At 42.4% G+C, this 20,045-nt stretch overlaps 1 protein-coding gene across 1 annotated transcript in view; it reads right to left on the reverse strand.

The window, feature by feature from the left end:
* Nucleotides 1-1,251: 1,251 nt before the first annotated feature.
* LOC124256294 (protection of telomeres protein 1-like) overlaps nucleotides 1,252-20,045 on the reverse strand; it is a 40,379-nt gene continuing 21,585 nt past the window's right edge. Inside the window, exons 6-15 of the mRNA XM_046690270.1 lie at nucleotides 19,651-19,758; nucleotides 6,772-6,845; nucleotides 6,141-6,276; nucleotides 5,382-5,540; nucleotides 4,999-5,350; nucleotides 4,262-4,424; nucleotides 3,349-3,426; nucleotides 2,575-2,633; nucleotides 2,024-2,121; nucleotides 1,252-1,833 (exon numbers count right to left, since the gene is read on the reverse strand). Coding sequence (XP_046546226.1) covers nucleotides 1,636-1,833; nucleotides 2,024-2,121; nucleotides 2,575-2,633; nucleotides 3,349-3,426; nucleotides 4,262-4,424; nucleotides 4,999-5,350; nucleotides 5,382-5,540; nucleotides 6,141-6,276; nucleotides 6,772-6,845; nucleotides 19,651-19,758 — 1,425 coding nt within the window. The 3' untranslated portion in view covers nucleotides 1,252-1,635. The remainder of the gene's footprint in view (nucleotides 1,834-2,023; nucleotides 2,122-2,574; nucleotides 2,634-3,348; nucleotides 3,427-4,261; nucleotides 4,425-4,998; nucleotides 5,351-5,381; nucleotides 5,541-6,140; nucleotides 6,277-6,771; nucleotides 6,846-19,650; nucleotides 19,759-20,045) is intronic.

The raw sequence follows: 20,045 nt of genomic DNA on the forward strand, positions 1-20,045 counted from the left end.
CAATCATCGAAAATAATTGGTTAGCGTCATTTATCAAATGTTCCTGTTATTTTTGTTAATGCACAAAAAAAAGAGAAAAAACGTAGTAATTTGGGTTTTTTTTCAAATTGCATAAAGTCCATTTGCAAATTTTGCATATTTAAATGATGATTAGTATGTTAGGAACACATATTTCCTGGATTCTGGAAGATAAATTCAATCATGACTTGGAACGAGCTTGTACATGTAGTGCTTATGAAATGTAAATTTAATGACAGACAAAACCAGCTTTGTGAAAGATAATGTTAATGCAAACAAGTGTTCCAAGATTGGTCATGTTCGATTATGAGAAAACATGTTCGATTGCTTGGTCGTTTAGTCACTACGAGCAATCTTCCATTATTTCAATTATATCGGACCACCACTAGTGCATATAAAGCACAGATCTGCAGCCATCGAGTGGCAATACCAAGTTGGAATGTTAAAGACGAACAAATTTTATGGATTGATAACTTCTTTGCTGCACCAGATGGTACGTCTTGATGTAGATGCTATAGATACCACTGTTATCAAGCAAGTGATACACTGCACAAGGAGAATAGAAGGATATTTGGAGAGGTTGATGTCCACATTACTAATAGTGTCGTGTTTATAGATAATGGCAATGAAGTCAGATGACAAAGGGAAGAAGGTTACCGTTGATTGGCCTCCATTAGATGATTGTAAGCTGTGTGGATGTAATAATCTTTTTGTCTGTTAATGTTCGGGTTGAGTCGTTTATGTTGATTGCCTCGAAGCGTTTTCTGACCTTGTTGCCAGACTGATTGGCTTCAAGGATGTTGATGTTTTTCCTAAGGATGTTATGATTAGAATAGGCTTGACTGTTGTCAGAAATGGCTGATATAGTGTCTTTTAATCTGCACAGATGTCTGATGTTCCTTGATTCTCATGGTTAGGAGGCGGGATGTTGCACCTTCTACAATATCAGAAAACTCTTACAACATCTTCCTCTGCAGTCTTGCTCACCCCCATGGATTAACTCCAACGGAGTGACATGATGCTTATAACATTGCCCCCCAGGTCCAGCCAATATCACAGAGCTTGAATATTGCAGTGTGAAGAGGCAATACTGTTGGTTTTACATAGAGTTGTGCAAATGAACAGCTTGAAGTTATCCAGGTGACCTAATATAGTGCTGCATCACTAAGATTCTATATTTACAGAGTAATCATGAGTAACCTTGAAGAAGCAAACAAACAAAATCAACCCAAATGGCTTACTCTCATTTATTAAAATGGATGATATCGTTTATATCATCTCAAAGATACATACTGGGATCAGGGACTGCTCCCTTGAATAAACATACCAAGGTCAAAGAGAGGGCACTGTCAACACATCTTGATCTCCAGTCTGATACTGGTTCCTGACACTGCATAGTCTATAGCAATGTACAAGAATTCTATTCCAAGCAATAAGGCATTAAGTCAACACACCTTGAACTCTCAGATATAATTCCAGCCTGTGTATGCTGTTTAGTGCTCCGAGCACTAAGGCGTTATGTCAGCATTTCCAGCCTGGGTATATTTGGTAGGTTTCAGTGACATCACAGCCTTTCCCCACACAGGTACATGGTCCAAATGGATTGACCTTGACCTGTCATACTACTACTGTGTCAAAGATGTGGTAGTTTACACTGCTGCTGCCTGTGTAGGCGGCAATACAACATTCAACCCATGGCTTGTCACCAATGGGGACCTCTGCTGGACAAATCTGGCTCAAAGCATCCTTGACCTCTGTGAAGGTTGCTGGTTGACTCAGCACTTCTTCTGGTGGAATGTCCTTCAAGAACTTTGTCTGGAATAGAAATAACGTCCCTTAGATGATGGTGTACAATCATATCAGAACTGGATGAAACAAGAACTACAGGTACAGAAGCTCACCTTTACTGTTACTTAATAGGTCTGTTTTGTACAAGTTTGACTTTGACAATTATCTATAACAATCATGTATATATATACATAGGACAAAATGGTCCTCTACTTACTGCCTCTCCCCGCCATAGATTTGCCACCAACCATCCACTCCCATCATGCAGCAGTAGGCGCAGCACGTATGTCAGTTCAAGGTCACCCACAAGATCATCTGAGAATTCCACAAAAAGATTCAACACTGGTAGTATCAAAAGCAACACAACTGCTTTGTTTCATACTTCCATCACACCTTGCACAAACAGCACTGAATGATTCATCTCGTTCTTGAGAGCCATCCAATTGGACAGCTATTATTAACAAAGTGTCCCTCGAATCAGGCTCAAATGAGAGAGGTGAATATTTGGAAGGTACCTTTCACTACAGAATGAGAATATTTTACACTGATCTATGATAGTGACATCACAGCTTGTCCCTCATGATTATACTTCATACAAGGGCAGGTTCGAAGTATCCAGGGGCCAGAAATACCAGTAACTGAATCTGTGAGGAGTTACCCACTACTGAGATCAGCTCTATAAATACAAGTATGCTTGGATCACCAGGCAGTTTAGCGTGTCATACATATATTAGTATATTACTATCAAAGCATTGCTACCATGCTTACCTGATTTTTCAGTACATCGAGGACACATTCTGTTATTATCCATCTCCAGATTCAGTGACCTGGAAAGAACACCATATCAAATCATCTGCTTAACTACATCCAACCATCCCAGAGAGCATCTGCTAAACTACATCCAACCATCCCAGAGAGCATCTGCTAAACTACATCCAACCATCCCAGAGAGCATCTGCTAAACTACATCCAACCATCCCAGAGAGCATCTGCTAAACTACATCCAACCATCCCAGAGAGCATCTGCTAAACTACATCCAACCATCCCAGAGAGCATCTGCTCAGGAACAACCCATGAAATACAGAAACAATGCAATACAATGAGTTCAGACATGGACACATCACCAAGTAAATCCCTTGGGCTGCCCGATTAAGGCCTGTTAGAACCATACCCATGCCTGTAGACTTCACCAAAGTGGTAAATATCTTTGACCAGAACCTTCAGGTACTGAAAAATGAATCCTGCTTTTACATTTCAGACAAGGATAAGGATAAGGCTGTAATGAATCAAGTAATGTTTCCTAACATACCTGGTTTCTTTGTTTCTTGTTTCATGCCTCAGTAATACAATCATATGACAGTCCAGTGATTCCATGGATAAGATCTGAGTATCTGACACGAGGCATCCTGATCCTGCTTTAGTACAGTACCAGGGTAAGGACAGTTAACTGACAGACCCCAAGATACAGATGTACAGAGTCAAGGGAAGGGCCACATGTCACCTGACCAGCCATGTTAAGTCATCCTGTGTAACCCACTGACCTGTCCTGCCCGCCGTCACTGCAGCTTTCATCTCCAATCCTGTCCCTCATCTCTGCCTCGTACTCAGCCACACGGCACCTGTGTTGACAGAAACCACCCGTCTGTCTGACAAACTCCTTCACTGATGGCGAAAATATACCACTGAACAATGAGAAATCAGTCTCCATTGTATCAGAAGTGTTCAGAGCTCCAGATGTGTTTTAGTGTAGGATATATAAAACAAGTCACCATTACCAGAGTACGAGAACGCAGTTGAATTCATTACCCTATGTCGCCTTTTCAGTTTGCGTACAACTGAAAGCAGTAACAAAATCAGAATTTATCTGAATTTGTGAGCTTATTAGACCACATTATCCCAGATGATATAATTTTTTAAAAGCTGATTCATAAAGAGATTAATGTAGGTCACTTTGCCCTATGCAAATGCTCTATATTTAAATATGATGATTCATTTTTAAGTGGTTTCCATTAAATTATTTTACTGCAAATGTTTTAGCTTCCCATATCCAGATAATCATTTCAGTTGTTATATATATAGTTTTTCTATTTTGGTATCATGGTTTCTAGACATACAGGTACCTGAAATTTAAATTTACGCAGTTAACTGAACAACATTAGCTCTAGACACAAAACGGTATTCTATAGCAACACAAGGAGGGCATAAAGGTTCCAAAATTATCTGGAGAACCTTTGACATTGAGCCAATATACACATCAAAGTTATATGTGTGGGTCTCACACATAGTACCCATGTGTGGAATCGAACCCGGGTCTTCAGCGTGATGATTGAACGCTTTAACCACTAAGCTACCGGAGCCAATCAAGACACACATCCTTCTTGAGATAAGTCAACATAAGTGAATAATGCGCTTTTGGTAACTCAGTATTCATTAATGTTTCAACATAAAACCCACATGAAATGACAAGAACTGCAGTATACGCTGACCAGGTCTCTGGCTGTGGTTGGTGTGGGCTGGCAGTCCACAACCCGAGCCTTCACACGGAACTTGAAAGGGACAGTGTGTGTGAGTACATCTCGTATCCGGGTCGGTTTCACGTGGGGATGGTTCAGTATCACTGGAAAGAGGGGGAATAAACATTGTGTTCCATAGGAATGGAGAACATGATCAGCGTGGCCAACCCTCTAACAAGGATGATTACTGGGGAATTCTGCCACCAAATAAAACTGACATTTTAAAGAAACATCCCAGTTATGTAAATATTACAAATCAATAAAATGTTCAAATTAAAGGATCTCACCAATTTTCCTGTAGATTACTTAAGTGTGATATTGTTTCACTAATGAAATACTCACACTGCGTACTCCGCCATCTTTATGTTTTTTGGCCACGTGACTGATCTATGTGCTATTTTTGAATAATGCTGATATAATTGTATTCTGCAGTGGGGTACATTAACAAGGGACAATTTATGCATTGCAATTAAGATATTGAAAGTTTAAGTTTGCCTATTATTTTTGTGGGATCTGCACACTGACTTCCTTAATTACTAACTAGTCCACACTTTAGGTGAGTTATTTGGGAAGGCAGTAAATAGTAATGATGCTTCAAATCTTTAGATTCTCTGTACAATAATCTGTAACTCTTGACAATTCTTACAAAAACGTTTGTGTTTAAGTTCCCTCATTTACCGGTTGCCGTCTCCTGCATACATCGTGACTCGTCACCCACTTGAGCGGACAAAGTATCACATGACAGTTGAATGGCAGTCATGTAACATTCATCCTCTACACTGTCATCTGATTTGTTGCTATGTCTGGATCTCTTGGCTCCGTCACGTTCCATGGAATTATGAGAATAACTTATTCTTTTTTGTGTCAGTCCCACATCAATCCCCTCATCAACATCTGCCCACGATGCATGATGCTGCGCGGCTCCATCGCCAGAATTACTCCCCACTCCCTTTTGTGTGGATGTTGAGTCAAGTTGTCTCCCTTTATTCTGCCCACTTGTAGAGGGCAGCTGAGCTCCAGGGGAGCAATTTCATTCAGTTTATCTTGTAGTAGTTTCACATCCCGCTGATTATTGCATCTAAAAATAATAACCCTCTGCCATACATTGTCCCGCGATGTAACACAAGTTCGATTGTTGGGAGGGCCGACAGACTGTCGCAGTTGTCTCCACTTTTGTACTCAGCAGCGTGGAGGTTGTAGAACTTCAAAAACATGCCTGGCTGTAAGTGTACAAACATCACATTTATTTAGAATACTTGCATCAAAACTGGTACACAGATGATATCACAGTCACATGATCAGAAACACTAAATGCTACATGATATATGACACTCCAAGCTATAGATATCACCTCCACAAGCTCTAAAACATATTTTGTCTGAGACACAGGAACACTCCTTGCTAGAAGATATCACCTTCACATTCTAAGCAGGATATCAGTCACAGAAACACTGCATGACAGATATCACATGCACAATGCAAGATATCATCAGGCAGTAAAAATACAACGCATAGTAGAAGATAGTATGATGACATGATCAGATAGACTCTATATCAGATATCACAGATGCAGACCTTGTCACAGACCTTGATTGTTCTCATGCTTCTATCTGTGTATGTACCAGAGACATGACACATAAAGTGTGTGCCACAGATAGGAGATATAGTACATATCCTCCAGACAGGATATATGATGTAAATACTACAGACAGGAGATATAGTGTATCTACTACAGACAGGAGATGTGGTACAAACCGCCAGACAGGAGATATAGTGTATCTACTACAGACAGGAGATATACAACCATGTCCCAATCTAACCTTGGCCCTGCTGGCTGTACAGAAGTGGTCATCAAACACGCAGACATCATACAAATGTCCGTCTGCTCTCTGCAGCAGACGTGAATCTGAGGCCACATCACACTCACTTCCTTCAGTGTCCAACTCACGTACAGGGCTGGAATGTAAGTCACAGTGTTCAATGTTCTTCAGAGAAAGGGTGTAAACACTCACCACGGAATTCATGCCTAGTGGACTGACGCTGACAATACAATGCAGTTTGTCTATCCATTGATTTGTATCTACAGTATCAATTTTTAAACCGTCATGTGAAAGAAGTGTTGCAATGTGCTAATCTGATAACAAAGAAAGTATTTGCATTACATGGGTTTACAGAAACAGATCCATCCCAACATTTCATAAATGCTGTGAAATCTTCCCACTAGATGTAGCCTTTCTGAACCACTTGGACTTAACCGAGACTGGCGACGGCTGATTGCACAATAGTTTGTGTACTGGTATTTCAGGGACATATACTCTGACAGTCAGAACTTTTCAGTTAACAACTAGCTGAAACTTAAACCCAGGAGTGTAAGATCCAGATTGTGTTTTAATGAAAATTATGTGAATATTTTCATTAAATTCTAAAGAAGATGAAAATACAAACACCTACTAGATGGGTTTGGTTCCGTCCCACACCCTCAGCAAGAAGCAGACGCCATCTTCAATGACGCAGGTGGAGACCACCTGAAATAGGAAACAAATGCCTGAACAAGTTTAACATCATAGGTTTCTTGGTTAACACTGCTGCAAAATTCCAGCTATATGACGAAGGCCTGCCATGAATTTAATCTGGATCAGACGATCAAGTGACTGATACTATGAGACATGTTCCATTATTCCACAACCTTGTTCCACATCAAGCTAGGGATGTTTTTTTCTGCAGTGGAAGTTCAAGCATATTTTATGTGCAGTAAAATATGCTCAAACCTACATATTTATTAAGCTAGAAAAACTAAAAGGTGAGCGGCCTTGACGAGGGTTGGCGTCTTGCAACGAATCTCTAAGCCTTCGCGCAGGTGTAGATTCTCTTCTCCTTGATGACGAACTCTTGCATGTAGGTTCGTGATGACTGTTAGCATCTGAGATAGATGAAGATCTGCGTAGGTTCGGCTAACGTCTTTTCCTTGAGGGTTCGCCGAACGTAACTGGTGCAGGTTCCGCGCTGGTAGGTTCGTCGGACCTTCGTGCGGACGTCGTAGACATGCTGGAATCATCGTGGAGGCTTCGTAGGTTGTTAGTTTCCACGGGACGTGGAGCGCAGATCGGTTGTCCTTCACGCAGGTTCGTCGTTGACGGCGTCTTCGTCGCAGCTCTCTCCTGTGCAAACCGTTGTTCCATTAGGTCCAACATCTGCTGGGTGAATTGCTGCATAAAGGCGCCCGGGTTGAAGTTCTGCGCTGACTGCTGATGCAGGGATGACGCATCTGAGAGTGAGGCTTCCTCCAAAGGTCGTAGTATCTCTCTGGAACCCGATGTCTGCGTTGATGTGTTGTCTGCCGTAGAGATGGCTGCAGATGTCACGGTAGAAGAAGCTCTCGTCTTCTTCTTAGTCGTGATCTCAGGGATGAGGATGGGAGGCTCATCGTAGACATCTACTTCCTCAAGGGGGACGATCTCAGCTGAGAAGGACCTTGACTTCTGCGTTGCCCCGTAAGGAGCCTTCGACGAAGTCTTAGATACAGTAAACTTCTTCCTCTGGGAAGATGATGCCTTAGTCTTCTTAGAGATGTAACAGATCTCTTCCTCGAGCAAGAGTTGATGTCTAAGACAGCAACATCCTCCGTTGATGACCCCGGTAGACTACTGGAATGGTGAATCTGCACAGACACCAACTGACAGTCCTCTGCAAGCTTAGCCGGTTTAGACATGTCTTGTAAAACTGGATTTGTCCCTTGCACGTCTAAACAGATAATATGAATAATTATTAAATTCAAAATTGGACAGGTGAAAACACAACCGACAACGAATGCTGGAAGAACACGCAGGCTTGCAGTTAGGACATAATATGTGTGGATCAACAGCAGACAATCTGTACCTGCAAAGAATACAAGATTTCATCAACTTGTAAACAATCTGAACACTCACGTAAAAACGTGAAAAATCAGACAAAATTTATACAAACCTGTAGAGGTTATGAATTCTTTGAAGAAAGTCCTCCTTGGGGTACATATAAGCATTTAAATGTCCATTTTAAATCCTACGACAGTTGTAACTATATTTTTTAATAAAATATTTACAAAACAAAAAACTCGTTTTTGTCTTGTGAGACCACCCCTACAGGGCCCCACCGGACCCCCTACAGCCAAGAGCAGGTAACTCTCGCCGTCTACCTCGTACCTCACTTTTCATGCTGAACGTGTCAGACAGAATGAGGGGAGGCAGGACGCCGTAGCCCAAGGAGGACTTTCTTCAAAGAATTCATAACCTCTACAGGTTTTTTCAGAAGAAGTCCTCCTTGGGGTACATATAAGCATATGACAGACTCCCAAAGATCTTTGAGACGGGAGTGGCATTCTGTCTGGCAACAACTAAACCCGTGGTGGAGTGAAATCTACAACTGATACGGAAATAGAAAAAACACTTACCGAGCCACCTGACCGCTGATGCCAATCAGACGGAGGCGTGAACTAGAGAGCCCAAGCTTATATGTCAATTGGCTCAAATCAAGTATGACATAAAACCCCACCCCCAACCATTACAATGGAAAGGAATGTATGGGGACATGCCGAAACAACTCCCAACCCTAATATAGCCCCAGCCAGAGAAGCGTGGCGAGAGGTATAAGGGTAGGGAAAGCGTAAAAATTTAAACGCTAAAAAGCCAATAACCCAGGAGTCGAGCTAATAAGTACTGCAAACTAATGCTCGAATGCACCCCTCCTGTTTGGAAGAGGGCTTGCCGGGACCTCGATAAAACCCAGAGAAATTATTAGCCTCGCTAAAAACTTTCTGAGGAAATCGAACGAGTACAAACGCCATGCATTGTACGAGTGAAAAACAGGATAAAACACCCCCACCAAACACTCTCGGCGTGAGGAGGGTAAGTGTAGACCACCATCCCACAAAGCTGATTAACACAGACTCCCAAATACCGAAGTCTCGGGAAGAGGGAAAAAACTGTAAGCGTACAAAAATCCCCTGAATAGCGAAAAGCGTAGCCGAACATGTGTTGGCTCACCATTACACTAACCTGGTCACGTGACATGCGGCTCGAAGAGAGGCATACCAAACAGTGCCCCATGGGGGGTTCGTACCCAATTCCGTCGCAAGACGGGTTAATAGCATATGACTGGTTAAAGCGTTCAAAACGGACCCCGCTCTTGAAGAGGACGTAAGGGACATATGTACACCCAAACCCGACCCAACCCGAAAGGGTGGTAAGGCTAATACGATGTAGTGATATGAAATATATCGACATTGAACACAGAACCGATACAAATGACCAGTTACTAACTTGGTCAGGGTGGCAGGACACTCTCCACTGGAGAGAGCCGAAAGACCGAACCAAAAACGATCGTTAGAATGCGTGTCAAGTCGGTAATGGCGAATGAAGGTGTTCTGCCAGCTCCAAAGAGCGACAGAACCGATCTCTTCATTGAGCAGTGCCGCTGTGTATTGCCAACAAAGCGGCATCTGCCCTACCCAGTCTGCCGTCAACCCCTCGGGGGACGGTAAACCTTAGCATTGTAACCGAACAATTACGGAAACAAGCAAACGAGATAAAGTTCGCTTGCTAGCAGACTTCCCAGTCTTCCCCCCACCAAACAGAACACATGGGTACCGGTACGGATCCCTTTTGTTCATTCGTTCGTTCGTTACAGTCACGGGTGAGCAATGGAAAGATTGGTCCCTGGTGTGGAAGGCTGGGTAAGGGGTGGAAGTGCGATATGAGCAGTCACGTGGAAAGCAATATCGAACTGAGAGTGGTAGGTATCCGGGAGACGAATACGGACATGATCAGTATAAAATACTGTCAGTGTCGGGTCAGTGGGTATCGCATGGATGTACCCGACCCTTCTACCAGAGCTCACCACAACAAGTAAAGCCGTCTTCCACGTCAACAAGTGAAGTGAGAGAGAAGATATACTTGAAAAGTCAGGGCCAGACAGCCAATTGAGAATAATTGGCAATTTTAAGGTGGGCTTGGTCGCCGCCGAGGCGGTCGAACCTGTTCATGCCAGCTACAAACCGATGTACGAGAGGGTGCTGCCTAGGCAGAGCACCATCGAACGAGGTGTGAAACGTGGAAATAGCCATGGAGTACCCGGGAATGGTGGAGGTCATAAGGCTCTCAACCAAAACGAGGTTATAGTAACTCCAATATCTGAACTAAATCCGCAGAATAGGGATTATGAAATCCACCTATCTGCACACCAGCGCGCCCCACCTATCAACACACTGAACGGGTGTCGAATCCCGACTCAAAGCCAGAATTGTGTCTGCAACGGTTGCAGGAATTCCGCGTGTCTGGGCGTTATACCCGACAGAGGCCAAGCCACCCAGTGAATCCGATGATTCGGATGTGGTGCCCCGTTCAGAGTGAGAATGTCTGGCCGAAAGGTAATTCGAATCCCGGCGTGCGGGATCGAACACCAACCTGACTGCTGTCAATTCCACCACATTGATGTGCAGGTTGTGACTTCATCGTCAAGAGACTGCAGGTCACCCAGAACATCGCCCTAACCCGGTAGGGATGTATCTGGCTGGACTGAGAGCGACGGTGTCTCCAGGGGGAGCCCCTCGGAGAGACGCCTGACGTCTATCCATCTGACTGCGTGAGGTTGACAATTCCGCCTAGTTTCGTAAGATTGACCAACACTGATCGTGAGGTCTCCAGACTCAACAGTTATTCTAAAACCACGATGAGCCAGTCGCCTAGGTACGGGTGACAACACCGGCACTGCGATCTGGCTATCTGATCTGTAATAAACCTCAATTTGGTGAACACCCTTGGTGCCAAAATGTAGTCTAAGGGGAGCACACGAAACTGGTAGTACGTCCCGTCAAACAAGAACCGAAGGTAAATCTTGAAATCAGGGTGCAATGGAACAAGGAGGTACACGACCTTGAGGTCGATTGACGTGCGCCAATCCCCTGTCTCGACAGATGAGATCACCGAGCGCGGTGTCTCCATCTTGAAGGACAGTACCTCTATTAACTTGTTCAGCTCTCAGATGAGAATGGATCTGAACATTCCGTTCTTAATGGCAACGAGGAAATAAATGGAGTCAAACCCCACATTTTCCTGACCACTGGAAACAACCACGCTGGTTGCCTTGCCCAGCAGAGACTGGATCTCGGCACGGAGTATTTTCGCCGTCTTCCGGGAAGCCGACACTGGCGTGTGTCGCTCCGACCGGGGTTTGCGGCAGAATAAAGTAAACCCCAGCAGTCGGCAACTTAACGTTTGCCGGTGCCTGGGCACCTGAGGAATTAATGAGAAGCTGGACAGACTTCCGTATTCCTCGAAACAGGCCCGGACGTCATAGGCCCATAACCGCACTCATCATTTGGCTGGCACAGCTACAATGCAGTCCCTAGCCAGATGAGTGTTGACCTCCGTCAGATGCCGCCCATCAGCTCCCTTTCCACCAGCTCCCTCAGCAGAGCTGAGAGATGCGCCGAGTGGAGCATACAGCGTTGAGCTGTTAAGGGGAAAGAACGGCAGACTGACGGTAGAGTGTGAGGCCTTGTCCTCGATGCCATGCTGGAAGCAGGCTTCCCTCCGGGAGGCGAACTCCAACGGTTCGGGTATTCGACGTGGACAACACCTGAGGCAACACAGCCGCGATTCTATCTCGCACTTGCGTCAGGGACGAACCTACTAAGTGGTAAGTTCAAAGTAGCGAAATGAGCCGCAGCTCAAATCGCCTTGTCAACTGTACGAGCCTGAACCCCGGTTCCGAGGCACATGTGAGAAGCCTGACAAATCAAGGTTTCCCAATCGCTCAGACAGACCTCGGAGCGTCGAGGTGACCGACACACCCGGCACACTCGATGGCATCTTGAGTCAAGGCGTCGATAGACATCAGGCGAGACCTTAACTACCGGCGCCGGGGAATCTGCGCCCTACCAGTGCCGAAGCCTGGGTCGGTGCTACTAACGGGGTTCAGAGCATCCGCAGAGCCGAAGCTTGGCGGTTCTAGACCGAACCCAGATCCCGAGACACGTAGGAGTAGCCTGATAAATCAGGGTTCCCCCCAGTACTCTCCAACAGCGCACTGAGCATATAGTCAAACATAGCCTATAGCGCTATATAAATACCCATACATATATATATATATAGAGAGAGTTCAAACCCCGATCCCAAAACACCTGGGAGTAGCCTGCTTCTTACAATGCAGGGTTCTCCTGGTGTATACAGGTCGACCTAGGAGTGTCGAGGTGATTGGCAGCTCAGTGGAACCCAGACCGGAGCGCCGAGGTGCCCGAGAGGAACCTGCCACTACAGGTTTCCCGGGCAACCCCGACTGACCACCAGGCGCCGAGGTGTCCCCGAGCTGGTCGGCGCCGAGGCGATCGCTAGTCAGGGCACCAGGCGAAGACAGGGTGAAACCTGCATCGCCGGCGCCAGGCGCCTGTGACGAACCTGAGCCAGAAGCTAGGTCGCCACAAGGCGCCGAAGGCACACCATCACCTGAGCCAGGATCAAGCTGCCTGGGAGGAGGCGTGTTCCCCGAGCCAGAGCTCGGGTCGCAGCCAACATCCCCCCAGATGCGTCCGATCCACCCCCGACGACAGGCGTGCTGAGCTCCTTGCGGAACCCAGACAGCGCCGTGTCATTCAGGGATTTCACAGACTACACCTGGACCATCCAGATAAACATGTGCGAGCCGAGCTCCTGCCGGAGCCCGGACATCGCACTATCAATCATCGACTTCACATTTAAGTCATCTGCTGCAGCATATGTTGCTGAAATAGTGAAGCAATTGAGTCAATATTTAAGGCAACAACATTGTTTGCGGGGGAACGATAAAGGGATATCCTTAGAAACCTTTCATCAAATATTATCCCCCGCCTGAAGCAGATTAGTGAAAAACATAAAATCTGCGTGCCTGAAAGAATGCGCGTGAGGTGCAGAAACCAAGACAAAAAACACAACCTCGGCCACTATGAGCCACGTTGTGTGTAAACGTATGAAATATGTATATGTGTAACATAACACAACATAATGTAACAGGAATATTGACGCAAGGGCGTTATTATGAACATCCTTGATCGTCATGAACGTCCTCGGCTAAACACCGGAGGCACACTTTATGACCATCCTGTGGCGGTAGTGTGCACGGCACAACGCACAGGGCTTAAACTGCAACAAACAGAACCACGCCAGTTTACTAGCAGGAACTGTGGAGCAGCAAACACATAAACACAAGTAAATAGTAATAAATAACACGCACGGGCGATATTTAAATGCTACAAGCTACAGCCATTTAAATGCTAAACATACAATGCAAAGCAGAAAAAAGGCTAGCCACACCTGTGTGTACATACTAGTGATAGAGTAAAGTTGAGTGATACGAAACGAACACTTTCAAAATTACTCAACAACGACTTACCACAAATTCGCTGAAAAGAAAGAGAATTTAGGCAAGCCTACCATATAATATGCAAACATAATATATGAACTCCCTACTACAAGCTACCAAGAACATATAGCAAGGAAACCACGATCGTGCGGTCCGCCATTTTGCCTGCCACAAGGCTGGAAAACAGAGAACCCACGGCAAAGTTACAACAAAAGATGAATGAGAATATCAACATATGACGTCCATCTAATGCCCGTGCGTAGAGAAAGGAACCATACATACAGATTGAGACTCTTCCCAGCAGGCACATCAACGTTGTTTCAACGTTGAGAATAGGTTGGTCCTCAACGTTGAAATTAGATTGAAAATAGGTTGTATATGAAAGTTTTTTAGACGTAGATGTCCGACGTGGAATCAACGTTGAAGTTTGACCTATTATCAACGTTGACAAAAAGGTTGTATATGAAAGTTTTTTAGACGTAGATATCCGACGGGGAATCAACGTTGAAGTTTGACCTATTATCAACGTTGAAAAAAGGTTGTATATGAAAGTTTTTTAGACATAGATATCTGACGTGGAATCAACGTTGAAGTTTGACATATTATTAACGTTGAAAATGGGTTGTTCCGTGGTTGTGTCTGGGAGGTATTACGCTTTCCTGTAAATAGACTCGCACTTCATCTTTAAACTACACTAAAGTAGCACCAAACTCATGCATCCAGCTAAAATACCCAAAAAGGCTACCTGCAATAAACAGTGTTCAAACATAAAATTGCAGTAAAATATTTACCTGATAAAATACTTGGTTAAAATTCCACATTCAATATAATGTTCATTTAAGTTTTATGTCAGTTGGACGTATAATTCCAGTAAGAAGAAAAGAGTATTCCAAATTAAGAGAAACTATTTACTGTTGTATTGTTATCTTGAAAAGGTGGAAATTGTCCCGCGAAGACATTTTGTCTGAATTTCAGCTATTAGACAGACCCCTGAATAAACACAATGTAATTACTTTCACCATGAAAGGGATCCAAGATGAACAGGAACTATACCTGAAGACAGCACATAAAACCAGTAACTTTTTATGAAATCTTTATGAACACAAACGCACACAGAGAAACGTGGTTTAAAGCATAATGTAAAACATCACACATGACATAGTCTGTAGGTGATCTCTGTTGTGATAATAACACAATATCATCTGCATATAGCATTAAACTGACATACAGCTTCTCCTCTTTCTGCCACTCCCTGCCTGGCGGTCAGGTGGATACTTCAGAAACGTTCCTAACTCTTTCTTGAAATTTGCTTCGGATGCATTCCAATCTCATTCCCATGAGATAGGACACATTCTGAAATTTTATATTTAAATACATGAATAATTTTATATGGAAGATATATTGTCTTAAATGATTCAAGTATTTGTTTAATCAATCACTTGAAATGTTCATTTCACTGATGTAACTTGCCATGTGAACATATGAACAGCATCAATACAAAATGTGACGAAAAATATAAACAATTTATATTTTCAACTAAACAACTAAAGGAATGGAAGTTTTCTTAAACATTTTCAAAGAAAATCCTCAATTGCAAGTTGATTATTCAATTAGACTATGAATTAGGATGAATTAGATGATGCTTTACTGTCATATATTATTTGCTATGGTCATGATGAAAATGCTGCATTTGGTAATTAAATTGCCAGAGATGATTGAATACAACCTTGTATTCTTAAAAGAAAAATTGCCATTTTGCCCATCAACATTCATTCTTGACATCAAATTGTTTGACATTGTCCTGCAAAACAATGGATGATTGTTCTTATTCTGTAAGATTTAGTTTTCTTTAGAGATTATTTCAAATTAAATAGGAGTTGTACTGATGTAGCAATTTTGCTAACAGGAGTCATAAATTGTAACAAAAGCCATTTTACATTAAATGATAAGAAAACAAAATGGGTGGTGGTTCACAGGTCAAAGAACAAGTCTATGGGAGGTCTTCCAACACCATTTATTCCCAAACACAAGGAAGTATGGATCATGGAGTTCTGAAAACAATAATGAGCTCTCATAAGTATACAATATATTCCCTATTATCTACTCTGTCTCTCTTTGTCATTTGTACACTCATAAAACTCAGATAAATAACTTCTTCATAATTCAGAAATGTTTACACTTAATCTCTTGTAGGAACGCTTAGAAAATCTCTCATATAATGAATTATGTGTGCCTATAATATCTGCGACGTCATAACTATGCTTCTCTGAATCATGAACAATAAAATAATGAGATTAAACTCTACACTGCCAGAAATAATCTATCATACCCTGAATAATAAGACACTGAATAACAACTCCAATCTACACTAAAAAAAACATAAATGTATTCGTAAACAAACATCGCTGGCACACGCAAATTCTTGGAAACAGTGTATCTCTGACTCTCAATTCCAAGAAATGGAAGTCCTACTCTATTTGACCAAAGGTGACAGGTGGCCAGAACATATTGAAATGTAGGTCATACACTGAAAATAACTCTGATTTAAAACACTACAAATATACACCTTCTCTCTAATATACTCGATAGATGATCTTGACAAGGGAACATGTACATAAAATGCTGATATCTAACAATACCTTACTCTAAATAATGAACTCTTCCAAATCGCAGCATGTTTCACTGCACAGACATTTAAATGCAAAATAATGAAAAACCTACACTTTGACAATAATAAAGAAACATCATATTCAAATTCTACAGCTGACCAAATACCTGAAGAGTGTGTCTCCCAGCAATAAACATCTATATATCTCTATAAATTTATGACTTCTGTCCTCTCGCGCTTTCTCGCATCCAGCTCTTTTACGGCGAAAAACAATATGGCCAAGCAAGGGGTGCTCATTAAACTAAACATCTCCGGAGAAATCATTGTCAAATTTTTCTCTTACATGATCAACCTTTGTGGTGGATATGCTGGAAACAAGTGAAATGTTAAAAACTTGTTACCTTAGCATTGCTCCTTTTATGTGATCCACAAAATTGATGCCACCCAGTTTTCGAAGATGAGATTTCTGCAAATTCCATTAAAATTATATCTTATTTCATAATTAAATGTTCCTTACTAAATTACTTCTTTTGTATGCAACATTTTAACCTTTAAGAGACATGAATCATCACATCCCTTCCAAACAAGTGTAAGAATGAAAGTCTGTGAGTGCAGTTTTGTTAATTGTCCCATCAAAGAATCATTAGTGAAGTTACACATTTTGTAAATAAATAAAAGTTCAAATAAATTATATGCAATTTCATCCTTATCAAAGACTTGCACAAGACATTTTGATGTGAATTTTCGTTGCATGATCTGAGAAAGATTTCCTTTCGCCATTCTCCACCCTCCCCCAAATAATATGCATATGTTGACAGGGTTCAGAGCGTGCTCAATGCATAATTTACTTATTCAAACGAACAAATGTTCATAATAATGTGATGCAATATATAATGTTGATAAATTCTATTCGATTTTGTATAGCTGCCCTTAGGGACCGTTTCATAATGTATGGCTTGGGGGTGATGATGATTTTATGAATTACCCTCCCTCCCCGTGAAAGTGTATGTAACGAAATAGGTGACGCCCCACCCTGCATGTCATGTACGATATCTATGACGACCTCTCCTCTTCCCATAATTTCTAAGCATCATATTAAACATAGTGCGGTACATAAATGCTGACCCCCTTAGCTCCCCTGAACAAAATGGGTGACACCCCCACCCCACGACCCCCAACATTCATCACCCCCACCCGCAGCCATATAATTATGAATGGTCCCTTTATATTGATGTACTTCATTGATTATTTGAAAATGTATATTTCCAAAATTCAAATCAGGTGATGGGTACGAAAGGAAAAATCTTATTCGAGTATATAATAAAATGCCAAATATATGCATGCAAATATATTGAAAAATAACAAAACAAGTTCATGGAATGCACGGGCTTCCATCAATTTTGAGAAACATGTACGTGATATACCGGTACCCTTGTGAGATAAAACATGAGCCCTAATTCGAGTTTCTTGCTACATTGACCTGCTAGATTTCAACAACATTCCTACGCTTTCATTATACATGAAGGACATACTTACCAAATAAACACCAGCATGCCGTGAAGATGTTGAAAATAGAACGATATTGCGTTGAACTTCGCCAAAGTAAACTGACAACGATCAGCTGCCTTTGCGCTAGCTGATAATTGTGCGCATGTCCCGATATGGCCAAACGAGGCGATCTGGCATGTGTTTGAAAGCAAATTGTCGGGAATTATACAATTTTGACAGTTTTGTGGGAAAATATCAAATGTAATGCAATTGGATAACTGATGACTTTATACCTAAAATCATTGATGTCTTCATTTTCAATTATGATTTACGTAATATTTCCGTCCGTTGATCGATGCACAATCAAACAATATATAAGATTATATGTGTCACTAGCTCGATCTTGATCTTTATGAAATTAATGTTCCGAAATGATAGTTGCTAAGTTGGAAACCTATTACCAATATGAATTATGTATCAAATTTACCAAGGAAACAATTAGTTGACATTTTGTTGGTTCCTTACGTTGAAACAACGTTGACAACTAAACAAATCTCGACTAACTTTCTTTGGTCGCATGATAAACGTTGAATCAACGTTTATGAAAGGTTGATCAACCAAACAACCAAAATTCAACGTTGATTCAACGTTGTTTCAACGTTGTGTGCCCGCTGGGTTTTACACTCATCGTATCGGTACAAGAGCAAACTCGAAACGAACACCACGCACGTCTATTCAACAGAACGACAGCATGAAAAGTGAGGTACGAGGTAGACGGCGAGAGTTACCTGCTCTTGGCTGTAGGGGGTCCGGTGGGGCCCTGTAGGGGTGGTCTCACAAGACAAAAACGAGTTTTTTGTTTTGTAAAAAATATATAGTTACAACTGTCGTAGGATTTAAAATGGACATTTAAATGCATATATGTACCCCAAGGAGGACTTCTTCTGAAAAAGAATGACAAATAATTTCAAACCATATTGTTGGTAAACGATTCGTAAAGCCTTATACAGCTAATTTAGTAACACAGCCTAAATTAGAAAAGGATATAGTGCCGTATAGGGGACCCAGGCGCTCTCACAACCGTCCACTCGGGCGAAGAAGGAGAGAGTAAGGAGCATGGTGACAGCTGGCGCCGTTTCCCGCCAAAACCTTGGGAAGGGAGATAACACCTGGTGAGTGATTTTACGTCTGCTTTTTTTAAGGGAGCTTCAAAAGGGGATTCAAGTGTTCCACTAGCATTTGGAAGGAAAGGGAGACAAGCAATAAGCATGAGTCAGGATAAGGAAAAATTGTAGAAATAAAGGCTGTGAACCGTTGGACCCCAGTAATAACCCATTTACAGCCCTGACAGACATCGGCTGCAGGAGGCCTATTGTAACATGGAATCCCCACACTGACAGGGAGTTCAACCTTGATAACTTGCCACAGTACACAGCTTACTTGTACAATTGTTTTAATTAGGTCTAAAAAATCTAACTAAACAAGCATAATTTCATGGAAGTTCTACATTCCTGCAGGATCACAGCTATGGCATGAAGAATATACCCTTCGTCAACCAGTAGAGAATCGAATGAGTCTTCTACTGGATACAAGAACACTTTCACCACTTGGCTCCCATCCTCCCCTCAAGAAAGCCATACGGTTACATGTTACAGATGTGGTACTGACCAGACCCTAGATTTTCGAAGCTCTCTTAGCGCTAAAATAGTCGTAAGTGCCATTCATAAACATTAACTTACGACTGTCTTAGCGCTAAGAAAGCTTCAAAGATCTAGGCCCTGCACATTAATCTGAAGGAGGATTTTTTCTGTGAAAATACAGCTGATTTCAATAACTAGAAAAAAGACGACTTGGACCCAACTTACCTGGCAGGTGAGGTTGAAGTAGCCATTGACAGCAATGTCTGAAAGTGTCGCTGCTGCGTCCACCACAGGTGCATCATGGGAGCTGGACCAGTCAAACAGTTGCTTTACCTGACCAAAAAAACAACACAATTCTCCATCATTCTTTTACAGGCATTTCGTAGACGTTGAGAGATGATGATCTGGACACAATTCATGGATATCAGCTTCTGTACTGTACATCAATAGCAATGTATTCATCTTGATACCAAGTCAGTCAAGGTGAGTGAGTGAGTGAGTGAGTGAGTTTAGTTTTACACTGCACTAAGGCAATATTCCAGCCATATGTAAATGATCGAGTCTGGACAAGACAATCCAGTGATCAACAGCATGCGCATCAATCTGTGCAATTGGGAACC

The sequence above is a fragment of the Haliotis rubra genome, unplaced genomic scaffold (genome assembly GCF_003918875.1).
Source record: "Haliotis rubra isolate DU_JTF1 unplaced genomic scaffold, ASM391887v1 Scf623, whole genome shotgun sequence".
NCBI classification, from domain to species: Eukaryota; Metazoa; Mollusca; class Gastropoda; order Lepetellida; family Haliotidae; genus Haliotis; species Haliotis rubra.